Raw genomic sequence first — 14,098 nt, 5'->3', positions numbered from 1 at the left:
AGCCTTTTAACCAAATATGGTGAAAATAGCCATCATTAACCATTCTCTCTGTCTTTTGTCTTAGTTTTCTGTCTTCCTGGGAATTATTTTCTTCCTGGAGCTCACTGCTGGGGTTCTGGCATTTGTTTTCAAAGACTGGATCAAAGACCAGCTGTATTTCTTTATAAACAACAACATCAGAGCTTACAGGGATGACATCGATTTACAAAACCTCATAGACTTTACCCAGGAATACGTAAGTTGGAATCCTGTTTCTTTTCAGCCTAAACACCTGTTTGAATGGATGTTCCTATTTCACTGCTTTCCCCTCACTGTGTTTGCTAAGCCCCATCTCAGGCGTGCAGTTTTTCTGGTCCTCTCACTTGCCCTTCGGCTGTCTCAGGTGGGGTTCTGTTGGATGCTTTTTAACTTGATGTGAAGAGGAAGAAGGTGGGATGGCTGTTTGGAGGAGTGCCTGCAGTGCTAGCTGGTCTCTTCCTATTAGCAGTGAATGACAATCAGCTGCTTTTATTTTTAAAAGTTCCACCTGGTATCTAAAGATAACTTGTTTTTGGCACCTGCTTCCCTGTGCCTCAGCCCATAATTAGGCTGTTATATAATTGGAAAGCATCCTGGCTTTGAAATCAGAAGACCCAGACTTGAATCCTGGTCTCTGCAGCCAGCCATGCCAGGGCCTTGGGCAGGTCACTTTAGGCTTTTTATGACATAAAGTGAGGCCATGTAAAACAGAGGGATGTCGTGAAGTTTATAGCTAATAGAAATGTATACAAGATAATAAGGTAACAACTTACATGGAATAAAAGATCTGCTGGTCTTTGAATAGACCTCCCTCTGTATAAACCATCTGAAACATTTAATCTTGGGCTGTGGACCAGTGGGGACCATTCACTTATTTATTGGATAAAACCCTGGGTAGGCATCAGGGTGGAATGAGAAGGGAATCAGGCTCCCCTTGTCCCATTGTGGCCATTATCTCCTTTCCTGGTCTCCATTCCCTCACCGAATGAGATAACATTTGTAAAAAGCATTTAGAATAGTGCCCTGTATACAGTAGGTACTACATGAATGCTTTTTCCCTCCCTTCTCTAATCTTATACAAGAGATCTGTGATGTTCTTTCCAACTTCATTATTGTGTACAGTAGGCACTACATACATGCTTCTTTTCTCTCCTCCCTTCTCTCATACAAGAGAACTGTAAGCTTCTTTCCAACTCCATTATGGTGTACAGTAGGCGCTACATAAATGCTTCTTCCCTCCCCTCCCTTCTTATACAAGGGACCTGTAATGTTCTTTCCAGCTCCATTTTTGTGGGCAGTGTCTGCCATACTTTTCCGTGGTCGGCCGAGCCTTGGTTGTGGGCCAGAGCAGCCTCCCTTTTGTGTCATCGGTCCCTCCTGAACCGGCCCTCCAGTTTGAGGTCGCTTGGCCGAGGGGCGGAGCTCCCCCCTTCTGATACTTCCCCATTGGGTTACCAGAAGAACCCTCTCAGCGTCCCAGGGCCCCCTGACTCGATGTGACCCACAGGGCTCTCTGCGGGAGGGGGGAATGTCCCTCTCCACGTTTTGCGTTGGTTGGAGAGCCGAAGGCCCTCGGGCAGCTCCGTCCACTTGTGTTCTCGGCCCCCAGAAGGGTGGGAGCGGCGCAGGCCCCCTGGGGAGGAGGGCGGGCTAGGTCCCTCCTTCCCACCGGGCAGACACGGGCTCCGCTTCAAACTGCTCCAGATTAAGCCTGTAAGCAGCGTGCTCCCCCGGGCTGCGAGGCCGCTTGCTGCCTGCGGTACAAGCAGAGTCCCGCGTCCCTTCCGAGGCTTTCCCTGGGCCGCTTGGGCCCCGTTGGGCCCCCGAGGGCCTCTGGAGAGCCGGGAGCCCCGGCCTGGGGGTTTCGGTGCATAGGGATGCAAGCGGGGCGGTTGTCGGTGAGTGAAGAGGTTCTAATTGTCTCCTGTTTGCTCTAGTGGCAGTGCTGTGGGGCTTTTGGAGCGGATGACTGGAACCTAAATATTTACTTCAATTGCACAGATTCCAACGCAAGCCGAGAGCGCTGCGGCGTGCCCTTCTCGTGCTGCACAAAAGATCCGGCGGTAAGTGGAGGAGCAAAGCCGGCCTTGTCCACAACGGGAGGCGGGTGGGTCCCCGGGGCCCTCCTACCGAAGGCGAAACGCCCCTCGTCCCTTAGTGAGCGCCTGCTGCATGCAGCGAGCCGTCCTTGGGCAGTGGGGGATCCGGAGAGGAACCGGCCATGTCTGTGACCTCCAAGAGTGGGGGGGGGGGGGCAAGTGGCACAGATCGCTAGAGTCCGTGGCAGAGGGGGCCAAACTCGTAATCAGTGGGAGGGGCCAAGGAAGGCTTGTTAGAGAGGGTAGATGGGCCCCTGTGCTTCAGTTATGTCGGTTGGGTGGTGCAGGGGGGTAGAGCTTGGAGTCAGAAAGACCCAGGTCCAAATTGTACTTATACATAAAAAATTGTGTGTGTGTGTGTGTGTGTGTGTGTGTGTGTGTGTGTGTGTGTGTTACATTTATACATAAATATATACATACATACATTTGTGTACACACACCTTTTACATAAATATATACACATATCCAGATTATATACATACTCTTTATATCTAATATAGACATATATACATTTATACACACACACATCTTACACATAAATATATAATATACATATATACATTTATATGCACACACACACATACATAAATACACATAAACACACACTGTGATCCTGGGCTAATCACTTCGCCCCCCTCAGCCTCATTTCCTCATTTGTAAAATGGGAATAATAATAGCCCCATGTAGCAGGATTGTTATGAGGCTCAAATGCGAATGTACACACACGCATATATTGCAGATCATAAATGCAGTTGTTTTATGTTCTTTTCCCCCCAAGGTGATAATAAAAATAGTGGTAGATGGGAATCTAATAAGAGAATTTGTTGTGTGTTGATTGGAAGGTGGACGGGTCACTATTCTGGGGAGCAGTGGCCTAAGAGAATACCAGTATTCATTCTATAAATAGACAGTGAGATTCTCTTATGAGCCGCTTTCCTTTTATTGGAGGTTTTGGACCCGGGCTTACCACCCTGTATCATGCAGTTTTCTCATCATCTCATTATAAGAAGGATTTTCTTTTGTCCCTGATGTCTGATGCAGCCACCTACAGTTGGAGCATTTGTTGTTGTGGTACCCTTTCCTTGTTTCTCAGAGGCTTTTGGTTCTTGTTTTGATTAATTCAAAAGAATTATGTTTTAGAGTTGGAAGAGGCAGAATTCCTAATAAAATATAATGTAACATAACATAACACTATAATATATAATACAATGTAATGTAATATAATATTATATAATAAATGATTATCTAGCTTAGGCTTTAGCCTTCTAAATAAGGGACACCCATCTTTTCCAGGGAACAGCCCATCCTCCTTTAGAGCAGTTCAAATTATTTAAGAGATTTACCCAGCATCAAGTCCAAGATGACTTTTTTGCAGCCTCCATTTATTGCTCCTACTTTTTCCTTATCTCTCCTTTCACATGTCTCCCTCCCTCCCCACCAAGTCTCACCTCAGTGCTGGTGTGAACGTTGGTGTTGACCTGATTGTTAAATTGTCAGTGTGAACATTTACACCTCAGAAATAGCTACACATTTTTATTTATGGTTTAATTTGATTGTTTATAAAAGTGATAGAGAAAAAGTTAATACTGCAGATTCCATGTAAATTTGTATCCTAGCCATCAGAACACTAGTTGTTAAATCTTTGCCAGATTGCCTTTTAAATCTTTAGCAGATCTTTGGGTAAAAAATATTTTTTGATCTTTTCCTTATGGAAAAAGTCAGCATGTGGGTAGCTGTAGAGCCGATGGAGTGATTTTCCCTTCCAGCCACAATTTCACGTGATCCTAATAACTCCCCCAGCTCTTTTCCTAACCCATCACCAGTGCCTGTGTTTGATGGTGATCCTGTAACAAGGAGAAACTTCTCTGTTTGCTTTTCCCATCAGGAAGATGTCATCAACACTCAGTGTGGATATGACGCCAGGCAAAAACCAGTAAGTAGAATTCCTCGTTCCTGCCTAACACAAAGCCTCTTTTTTTTTTTTTTTTTTTTTTTTTTTTTAAACAATTGGATTTTGGAACCACCAGAGTGACCTTCTTCTTTCTGTCTTTTGTGCAGGAGGTGGATCAGCAGATTGTAATCTACACAAAAGGCTGCGTGCCCCAGTTTGAGAAGTGGTTACAAGACAACCTAACCATAGTGGCTGGTATTTTCATAGGCATTGCATTGCTTCAGGTAAGTAAGACCTTACTTGCCAAGGATGGTCATCCTGTTGAAATGAAGCACTCCACCATCTAGTTGTGTGTCTCTTCACGAGCTTCTAGGTTTTGATAGTTGCTAGAAAGTTAAGTGACTTGCCCGTGATTGCATGGCTAGTTAAATGTCAGAGGCAGATTTGCTGTTACTTTGTACACAGTACCTTTCACTTTGACTTAACTCATGGAAGTCTTTTCAGTTTTTCTGAGAACAACCTTCTCATCATTTCTTATAGCACATCATCATCATCATATATCACAATTTGTTCAGCCATTCTCCAATTGATGGGCATCCTCTCAATTTCCAATTCTTTGCTGGCAGAAAAGAAGAGCTATAAATACGTTTGTATATATAGCTCCTTTTCCTTTTTTAAATCTCTTTTGGGATAGAGACTTAGTAGTGATATTGCTAGGTCAAAGGATATGCATGGTTTTTTATAGCCCTTTGGATAGAGTTGCAAACAAATGGTTGAATCAGTTCAGAAGTGGGCCAGTGTTGCATTTTTCCTATATCCCCTCTGTCATTTGTCATTTTCCTTTTCTGTCCTATTAGCCAACTAATGGATGAGGTAGTACCTCAGAATTGTTTTAATTTGCATTTCTTTAATCAATAGTTAAAACATTTTTTTTTCTTATGGTTATAGATAGCTTTGACAGCTTCATCTGAAAACTGTTCATATCTTTTTATTATTTATCAACTGGAGAATGGCCATTATTTTAATAAATTGAACTCAATTCTCTATGTTTGAGAAATAAGGCCTTTATCATAGAAACTTGTTTCAAAATTTTTTCACAGTTGTTTTCCAACTGTATTTTCTTCCATCCTTCTCCCCTTACCTGTTTATTTTATTTTCTTTCTCCTTTCACACTGAATTCACCAATGTTTTGCTTTTGACTATCCCTTCCCTCAATCTGTCTTCCCTTCTACCACCCCCTCTCTCCTCTTTTCCCTCTTACTTTTCTATAGGTTAAGATAGATTACTAAAACGATTAAATGTGTATATTATTCCTTCTTTGAACCAATTCTGATACCAAGTAAGATTGGCTAACTCCCTGTTGTCTCTCCCTTTTCCCTCTCCATTGTAAAAACTTTTTTTTGTCTCTTTTATGTGAAATTATTTACTCCATTCTACCTCTCCCTTTCTTTCTCCCAGTATAGTCCTTTCTCACCCCTTCTCATCTCATTTTATTTTTTTTACCATTACCCCTTCATATTATTTTTTATTATTGTTTTATTTTTTCTGATTATATATGTAAATTAGCTTTTTTCTTTATGAATCATGTTGTGAGAGAAAAATTAAAACAAAAGGGAAAAGCTATGGGAGGAAAAAAAAAAAAAACAACAGAAAAAAAGAAGTGAATAGAGCATGTACTTTCACTCTCCATAGTTATTTTTCTGGATGCACATGGCATTTTCTATCCAGAGTTCTTTGGGATTGCCTTAGATCACTGAAGCACTGAGAAGAACCAAGTCTTTCATAGTTGATCATTGCACATTCTTGTTGTTATTGTGTATAATGTTTTCCTGGTTCTGCTTGTTTATCTCAGCATCAGTTCATGTAAATCTTTGCTTCTAAAATTAGCTTATTCATCATTTTTTATAGGACAATAATATTCCATTACCTTTATATATCAACCCTTCATATTCAGTTCACACTTGTACCCTCTGTCTATTTATACTTCTAACTGCCCAAAGAGTGAGAAAGTTCTTATGAGTTTCAAGTGTCATCTTCCCATGTAGGAATGGAAATAGCTTAATGTTGAGTCCCTTATGATTTCTTTTTCCTATTTACCTTTTTATGCTTCTCTTGAGTTTTGTATTTGAAAACCAACTATTTTATTCAGCTCCGACAAGAATTTCATCAAGAATGCTTAAAAGTCCTTTATTTCATTGAATATTAATTTTTTTCCTTAAAAAATTATACTCAAACTTACATGAACTGATGCTAAGTGAAATGAGCAGAACCAGGAGATCATTATATATGGCAACAAGATTATATTGATGATCAACTCTGATGGATGAGGCTCTCTTCAACAATGAGATGATTCAGGCCAGTTCCAATGATCTTGTCATCTACATCCAGAGAGAGAACTGTAGGAACTGAGTGTGACCACAACATAGCATTCTCCACTCTTTCTGTTGTTTGCTTGCATTTTGTTTTCTTTCCCAGTTTTTTTTTCCTTCTTGATCTGATTTTTCTTGTGCAGCAAGATAACTGTATAAATATGTATACATGTGTTGGATTTAACATATATTTTTAACACATTTAACATGTATTGGACTACCTGTCATCTAGGGGGAGGGGATAGAGGGGACGAGGGATAATTTGGAACAGAAGGCTTTGCAAGGGACAGTGTTGAAAAATTACCCATCATATGTTTTGTAAATTAAAAGCTTTAATTAAAAAAAAAAGAATTATACTCAGTTTTTCAGGATAGGTGATTCTTAATTATAATCTAAGGTTCCTTTGCCTCTAGAATATCATATTCCAAGTCCTCTGATCTTTTAATGTAGAAGATGCTAAATCTTGTGTTATCTTGATTGTAGTTCTATTAATACTTGAGTTGTTTCGTTCTGGATGCTTACAGTATTTTCTCCTTGTCCTGGGAGCTCCAGAATTTGACTATAATATTCCTGAGAATATATTTTCATTTTGGGATCTCTTTCAGAAGGTGATCAGTGGATTCCTTCAGTGTTTATTTTACCTCCTGATTCAAGAATTCAAGAATTTCAGGGCAGTTTTCCTTGATAATTTCTTGAGAGATGATGCCCAGGTTCTTTTTTTTGATCATGGCTTTCAAATAATTTTTAAATTATCTCTCCTGGATCTATTTTCCAGTTCAGTTGTTTTTCCTTTTTTCTTTTTTTGCTTTTGTTTTCTTATTTCTTAATGTCTCATAAAGTCATTAGCTCCATTTGCTCAATTTTAATTTTTAAGGAATTATTTTCTTTAGTGAGCTTTTGTACTTCTTTATCATTTGGCCTAGTCTGTTTTTTAAAGTAGTTTTTTTGTGTGGCTGTGGGTGTGGGTGTCTTCTTTATCAAGCTGTTGACTTGTTTTTCATGATTTTCTTGCACCACTCCCATTTCTCTTCCCATTTTTCTTCTCTCTCTCTTACTTTATTTTCAAAATTGTTTTTGGGTTCTTCTGTGACCTCAGACAATTTATGTTTTTCTTGGAGGCTTTGGATGTAGGAGCATCCTAAGCATATTCTACCTCTTTCAATAGATTTCTACTTCCTTTGAAATAGGAACTTCATTTGTTCTGGCAGAATCTTTGATAATCCAGGATGAAAAATATATCCCATAAGGCTTTGGAAGAGGACGTTAGTGGAAGCTTAAGATTTAATGATAACCATTATCCTTGAACCACTCTTAATAATATTCTTTTCGTTGCTTGGTTGAAGAGTGAACCATCTTCCATAGATCCTTGGAATATTAAAGTGTCCTCTCACCACTCTGCTCCCGTCTCCTGGTCTGATGGACCTTCTGATGCCTGGTCCATCAGAAATTTTGATACAGTGGCTATAATATGTTGATAGATTCACTATAAGCCTTGTCTGAATTGGAGAATTAAGTCTCATTTGGATGTTGCTTAGTTAACTCAAACATATAAAAAGTGCTATGGGAACCTTAATAAAAATGATAGATTTTGGTATATAGGAAAATTTTTTTAAAAATTCACCAAATTAAGCTTCAGATATAAATTAATTTAAATCCATAGATCAACATCTAGAAGTGACAATAGAGTTATCTGAAAATTTTCCCTGGTTTGCTGTAATTACTGTCTGTATGATGTCAAAATTTTCCCCAATGATGGAAGGGCTTCAATATTTGCTAGTAATGTTAAAATTACTTTTTTTTTAAATCACAGGCTCAAGAAAACACATTTCAATATACATAGGGCTTTGTTGTTTAAATATATATTTTAGGGGCAGCTAGATGGCACAGTGGATAGAACATCAGCCCTGAAGGTCAGCAGGATCTGAGTTTAAATCTGCTCTCAGACACTTAACATGTCCTAGCTGTGTGACCTTGGGCAAATCACTTAAACTCACTTGCCTCAGCAAAAAAAAAAAAAAAATCTATTTTAACAGGATAATGAAACAGCTATATTCACTTAGGTCCCCTCTGTAATTTTTTTGGTACCATATATTTTAAGAAAATGATTTGTTAATGACTTTTTAATCACTGTCTACTAGCCTTCTCTGGGTTTTCTATCACCATCTCCTCCTTGCTCCCATTGAAACCCTGACTTATAACAATCAATGCACTAGCCATGTTTGAAAAACATCATTCTGAATTTAGTTACCTTTTTTCAAGATGTGAGGTATGTTTCACCATCAATCTTTGGAAGTCATTTGTTGCTGCTCTAATGATAATTCCGAGGTCTTTCTAAGTTGTTTGTCTTTCTATTCTATTAGTATCATCATGCAAATTATTCTTTTCTTACTTACTTCATTATGTATCATTTTGCTCTTCTTGCTGCATTTTTCTGAATACCTCATTCCTCTTTTCTTATGTTGTAATAACATTCCATTACATCCCTTTAACTGGAGCCAGAGATTACATAACAGCTAATGTTTGCTTTAATGTTGACAGAGGGCTTTATAAACCATACTTTATCCTCCAAACAACCCTCTGAGGCCCCTTATTATCATTATTTTATAGATAAAGAAATCAAAGGTTAAAATGGCTTGCCTAGGATTGGTCACTAACGAGAATCTGAGGCAGTATTTGGACTCAAGTCTTCCTGACTCCACTCTGCTGCTTCATCACTTAGCCTATGTATGGGGACATTTGGTCAATAGCTATACTATCCTGTTGAATGTTGAAAGATGGCCAAGATCATATCCCCCTAAGTTCAAGTAACTGATTCCACTCCAAGTGGTCTCACTGAAAATCCAGCTTTCTTTCTCACCTAATATAGATAAAAGTATTTGGATGGTCAATCGAAATAAATTTCCCCTGCAAAAGCAGTTAACTGAATAAATTTACTGTCTGATGCACAACAATTTGGATATGTTTTTTTTGCTCCGAGGTAAAATCTTTCCAAAATAACCAGTGTGTATTTTAATTGTGCATATAAGGCCAAAATCAATCCGTCAATCAAAATTAAAATTAAAATTGAGTTTTCAAAGAACTAACTGGTGTTAATGTGAGTTATTCAGTGTAATTTCCCCAAACTCACTCTTATTAAAGTAAAATCTCGCTTAGTTTAAAAGATTCTTGGAACATAGAGGCATTATGGTATTCTGCAAGGAACCCTAGTTCTGGATTTAAATAAAGCTGCTGTGTAACCTTGGCAAATCACTTACTTTCTTGGGCCTCAGTTTCCCTGTTTGTAAAATGAGATTATTGGATTAGACTTCTGTAAATATTTAATCTCATAAGACCTCAGTCAAAAAATGGAGTCTTCAATAGTTTAGTACTTTTTGAGACTTCTTTCTGAGTCTCATTTTATTTCCCTATATAACAAAGAGGGTGAAATAGTTGATTTTTTTTCCAGCTACAATGTTATATAACAGGGGTCCTCAAACTACGGCCTGTGGGCCAGATGCGGCAGCCCCTCACCCAAGGCTATGAAGTTTCTTTATTTAAAGGCCCACAAAACAAAGTTCTTGTTTTTACTATAGTCCAGCTCTCCAACAGTCTGAGGGATATAGTGAACTGGCCCCCTATTTAAAAAGTTTGAGGACCCCTGTCTATAATATATGATGTTTGAGTTCCTTCCTAACTCAGGGATTTTCCAAGTTAGCATCCATAATCATTAAACAATTCTGGAAGTATATTATTAATAATAACAGCACAAATAATAATCACAGTAATGTTTATATAGCACTTTAAGCTCTGCAGAGTGCTGTTATGGGAGGTAACATATGACGTCTCATTTAATCCAAAATTTAATGTTCCTGTTTGAAGTCCAGTGTGTGTGTGTCTTTCTGTTTGTCCGGTTTGATTGTAAGAGTCAACATTACCTTCTTTTTGTTTTTATTTTTTCAATTAGCATTCTTCCCTCCCCTCCCCCATTTCTCCCTCGCTCCTACCCCTAAAGAACAAAAGAAAAAAACTATAACAAATATTTTAAAAAAAAATTCTCACTTGAAAACATGTGTCTTCTGCATGTTTACTGCATCACCTCTGTTTTTGAAGCGAGGTAGTGTTTTTTCATCATTGGCTCAATGACTTTGCTTTCTCCTTATTTTGGGGGCTTAAAGTTAATACAGGGAGCTCCTGTCTCTAAACCTGGTCATGATAGAACTGTACTTTTCTTGACGTGGGTGTGAAAGATTTTGCTTTTTAAATTTTTCTACTAAATCTTTTTATTTTTATTTCATGCATAGATAGTTTTGAGCATTCACCCTTGTAAAACCTTGTGTTCCAAATTTTTCGCTCACTTCCCCCATCCCCTCCCCTAGATGGCAGATAATCCAATATAGGTTAAACATGTGCATTTCTTCTATATATAGTTCCACAATTTTTGCTGCACAAGAAAAATCAGATCAAGAAGGGAAAAAATGAGAAAGAAAACATAGTACAAGCAAACAACAACAACAACAAAAGTGAAAACACTATGTTGTGTCCACATTCAGTTCCCACTGTTCTCTCTCTAGGTGCAGATGGCTAAGATTTTACTTTTAAAAGTGAGTTTTAAATGAAAGGGAGTTTTTTTTTTTTTTAAAAAGCCCCAGCTTGGAGAGAATTATGTGAACTGATAGAAGTGCAATGAGCAGAACCAGGAGATCGCTATATGTGGCAACAAGAAAATTATATGATGATTAGTTCTGATGGACATGGCTCTTTCCAACAGTGAGTTGGTTCAAACCAGTTCCAGTTGTTCAGTGATGAAAAGAGCCATCTACACCCAGAGAGAGGACAGTGGGAACTGTGGATCACAACATAGCATTTTCACACCTTTTGTTGTTTGCTTGAATTTTGTTTTCTTTCTCTTTTTTTCATTTTTGATCTGATATATATATATATATATGTGTGTGTGTGTGTGTGTGTGTGTGTATATATAGAGAGAGAGATTTGATTTGATATAGAATGATAATTATATAAATATGTATGCACATATTAGATTTAACATATATTTTAACATGTTTAACATATATTGGATTACTTGCCATTTAGGAGAGGGGATGGGGGAAGGGGGAGGAAGTTGGAATATAAGGTTTTTCAAGGGTCAATGGTGAAAAATTATCCATGCATATGTTTTTAAAAATAAAAAGTTCAATAAAAAATAAGCCCCAGGAAGCCCGCTGGCTCCCTCTGATGCTTCTGTTCTTTCTTTCCCTCCAGATTTTTGGGATATGTCTAGCCCAGAATTTGGTTAGTGACATCGAAGCCGTCAGGGCCAGCTGGTAGAAGCGCTGGATGAAGTGACTGCTCTAAGACACTGGACCCCCGAGACCTTCCCCCGCCTCCAGCCCGCCGTGCCGATGCCGAGCCCCAGCTCCGCGGATGATGCTTGCAGGCTTCAGTCCCGAAGGCTGGTATTGCCGCGAAACTGCTCCTGTGGGGGTGAACCCAGGGAGGCTTATCAGGACCTGCTGCTCACCGACAGATTTCAATTTTTTTTAAATGACCCATTTGAAAGCTGTTGAAGCGTGCATCTACTGTAGCCATGGTTTGTGAACAGTTGGACGCTTACCAGAAAGGAAACTCCAACAGATGTGCGTAAATTGAAACAGAATTACCTGGTGATCTGTGGAAAAGGCTGTTTTCCTCCCCTTGTGTTCCTGGAGGGCTGTCAGAGGTGGCGGAGGGAGTTTTGTGTCTGCATCATACCCAGGAGGGACATTCTGTCCTCAGTGGCAAGGAACTGCTCTCTTTTCTAAAATGAAACCTATTGACTGGGGGCAAAAATATTTTTCTTTCATCTCCCACTATAAATATTAAGAAATTCTAAGAACCAAGAAGAAAAGAACTTGGGTCTTTTAAGTGTCTTGCTCCAGAATTTGTGACTCACGAGAGGCACCGCTGCCTGCCGATCCAGGTTCTTCCCCCTTTGCCAGGGAAGGGAATCAATAAGACATCTGCACTGAGCCAATGAGTGGAAGACTTCAGGGTGCCGTATCTTAGCCGAGCAATTTTCCTAAGCAAGCCTGGGGTTTATTTCAAATAGAAATAGAAGAAAGTGCATTAAATGAAATGGTGTTACCTAATGTTCCCCTTCCCCTCCCTCCCAAAAAAAGTCAGTTGCTGTGTTCTTTGGAAATTTTTGGAATACTCTTTTGGGGGGGGATTAGTGGCTAAGGCTTTGATACAAATCTTTTACATTTTCCTTTAAAAGATTTTTTCAGCTAAAACTTCGACTTTTCCTTTTTAATGATTCTTACTTGCATGAATTGTGACTTGACATCCACCAGCCATTCCTCCCTCCCTAATGTCCCAGAAATATTTCAAACTGTAATTTGGTCAGAACTGACCTTTTTTCTTTGTTTCTTTTTTGTTTTTTAAGTGCATGGCTGTGGGAAGTTCTGGCTTGTTCCCCGCATCCTTGAGGGGAAAGGATCAGCCTTGACACATGAAATGTGGTCCCTGGGGTCTTTTCTCATGACCCCTCCCCCCTCAGCTCCTACCTTCCTTCCTTCCCCCAAATGGAATAAATGCCAACGGGAAGCAGCCCCAATGGCTCAAAAGGCTTCTCTCCATTTTTTTTTCCCCCAACGGAAAAGAAAGAAATCGCGTGTGTGGTCTCCAGTTACCTCCGTCCTCTTCCAGGAGACTTAACAGCTAGAATGATAATGAAGCACAAGTGTCAGAGCCAGGACCGCTGTCTGAGCTGGGAGGAAGGGCCCTTTGACACTGTCTTGGTGCTGCCATCCCAACGTGACCTAGTGCCAGTAAGAAGGCCAGAGAGAGCCTCCCAGCTCCCCTCCAGAACGTGTCTGTCGGGGCGTTTCTCCCCTGGGCAGCAGGGATGCTCCAGGTGCCCGGGGACTGACTCTCTCCTAGCATGCCGTCGTCGTTCTGGGTCGCCGCGTGGCCGGGGCACTTTGGGGAGAGCTTGAGCTTGTGTTTTTCTATTTTGCACCATCTTCCCCGCTCCTTCACTGTCTCAGTCCTGGGGATGATCAATTTTTGAAATGCTCATCTAAAAAGAGGAAGAAAATAACTCCATCTACAAACTTCTGAATAATGAGCTGTTCTATATTTGGGTGTGTGTATGGGTGTGCATGTGTGTATGTGTCTGTCTGTACTTGTATAGTTAGAAATGCTCATTCCATGTCCTGGTGATAGACCCTGACCTTAGTCCATCTCCAGCCCCCAAATTACAATTTAGTCGCATCCTCCCCTGGCGGTGAAGACTTGAGTCCTCCGAGTTGCACTTTTGCCTTTTTTCCCATGAATTACCTCACGAACGCCATCTGATCTTTAGACTCATCGTCAGGCAACATGCCTTCCCTTCAGTGAATGCAGCAAGTCCACGTGAGCTTCATTTTTTAAATCACTCATTATTTTTTACACTCAGAAAGTGTTTGTAATAAAGATCGTCCTTAATAAACCTGATTCCACCTTTCCACAGCGTTACGTTTTTCTTCACCATGTTCCCCCTGGGAGGCTGAAGGGCTTCCTCCTTCACTTCCTCTAAGGGTGGGCTAAACACCCGCCCCGCTGCCGTTGGGCTGGCTTCCCGGGAATGAGATCTGGAGCCGGGGAATCCAGATCAAGGTGGGCCTTCGAGGACCCAGCGTGATTTCACACGAGTCACTTACTTACAAGGACTCTTTCGCTACAGCTAGAAAAGGAGTCATTGAAACTAATCAGAGTTTTGCTTT

General features: G+C 40.1%; 1 protein-coding gene across 1 annotated transcript in view; it reads left to right on the top strand.

Annotated features, from left to right (window-relative positions):
* TSPAN5 (tetraspanin 5) overlaps nucleotides 1-13,839 on the top strand; it is a 195,492-nt gene extending 181,653 nt beyond the window's left edge. The window contains exons 4-8 of the mRNA XM_051964424.1: nucleotides 65-235; nucleotides 1,956-2,081; nucleotides 4,003-4,050; nucleotides 4,176-4,292; nucleotides 11,616-13,839. Coding sequence (XP_051820384.1) covers nucleotides 65-235; nucleotides 1,956-2,081; nucleotides 4,003-4,050; nucleotides 4,176-4,292; nucleotides 11,616-11,681 — 528 coding nt within the window. The 3' untranslated portion in view covers nucleotides 11,682-13,839. The remainder of the gene's footprint in view (nucleotides 1-64; nucleotides 236-1,955; nucleotides 2,082-4,002; nucleotides 4,051-4,175; nucleotides 4,293-11,615) is intronic.
* Nucleotides 13,840-14,098: the final 259 nt, after the last annotated feature.

Source organism: Antechinus flavipes, chromosome 6 (assembly GCF_016432865.1).
Source record: "Antechinus flavipes isolate AdamAnt ecotype Samford, QLD, Australia chromosome 6, AdamAnt_v2, whole genome shotgun sequence".
Classification (NCBI taxonomy): Eukaryota; Metazoa; Chordata; class Mammalia; order Dasyuromorphia; family Dasyuridae; genus Antechinus; species Antechinus flavipes.
This window is presented reverse-complemented; position numbering and strand designations above follow the sequence as displayed.